General features: G+C 48.9%; 1 protein-coding gene across 1 annotated transcript in view; it reads left to right on the forward strand.

Moving 5' to 3' along the window:
- The window catches only part of Dync1h1 (dynein cytoplasmic 1 heavy chain 1), a 118,649-nt gene that overhangs the window by 67,260 nt on the left and 50,650 nt on the right, over window positions 1-739 (forward strand). Inside the window, 1 exon segment of the mRNA XM_029540551.1 lies at window positions 169-332. Coding sequence (XP_029396411.1) covers window positions 169-332 — 164 coding nt within the window.

The raw sequence follows: 739 nt of genomic DNA on the forward strand, positions 1-739 counted from the left end.
GAGTGCTCTAGCAAAATCAGCCCAGCTATCTCAGCCTTTACACTGCTCCATATTTGTTCTTGAATACATTAGGTCTCTTTANNGCAGAAGTACATGTTTATAGCATTTTACCTTTTAGTCTCTTTTCACGTTATCAGACATTTCCNTAAGCTTCCCCTTTTCCTCCAGGAGAGGTTTACTCAGGACACACAGCCACACTATATCTACTCACCCCGTGAGATGACTCGGTGGGTAAGAGGAATCTTTGAAGCACTGAGACCCCTGGAGACATTGCCTGTTGAAGGTCTCATTTGCATTTGGGCACATGAAGCCCTCCGTCTCTTCCAAGACAGGTAAGGAAAGCCAGGGGTCCTCTGATTACATTCTTCTGTCTTTGCATTCTGGGGTCCTGTCAGCATCTGCAAGGCTGGCCCACCCATGCAGGAATCAAACCGGTGGGCAGAATGCAGGCAGCCTGGCACATTTTGATGTGGATCACAGCCACCTCCAGTTCTTATTTTCATGGGATTCCTCAGTGTTTGCTGCTGCTGTGTGATTAGACAAAGCATTTCTTGTACCTTTTTAAACCAACACCAGCACCCCACACACTCCCCAGGTGCTGTGGGGGCTTTACACAGCATGGCCCACTGGCAGGGTGAACTCCCAATAGCCCAGAGGGCACCACTACTTCCTGTCACTACCTGTCTCACCCTGTCCTCTGAGCCAATTTGCTCTACCAGTGCCAGGGCTTTTGCTATTA

This window comes from Mus pahari, chromosome 7 (assembly GCF_900095145.1).
Source record: "Mus pahari chromosome 7, PAHARI_EIJ_v1.1, whole genome shotgun sequence".
Taxonomy (NCBI): domain Eukaryota; kingdom Metazoa; phylum Chordata; class Mammalia; order Rodentia; family Muridae; genus Mus; species Mus pahari.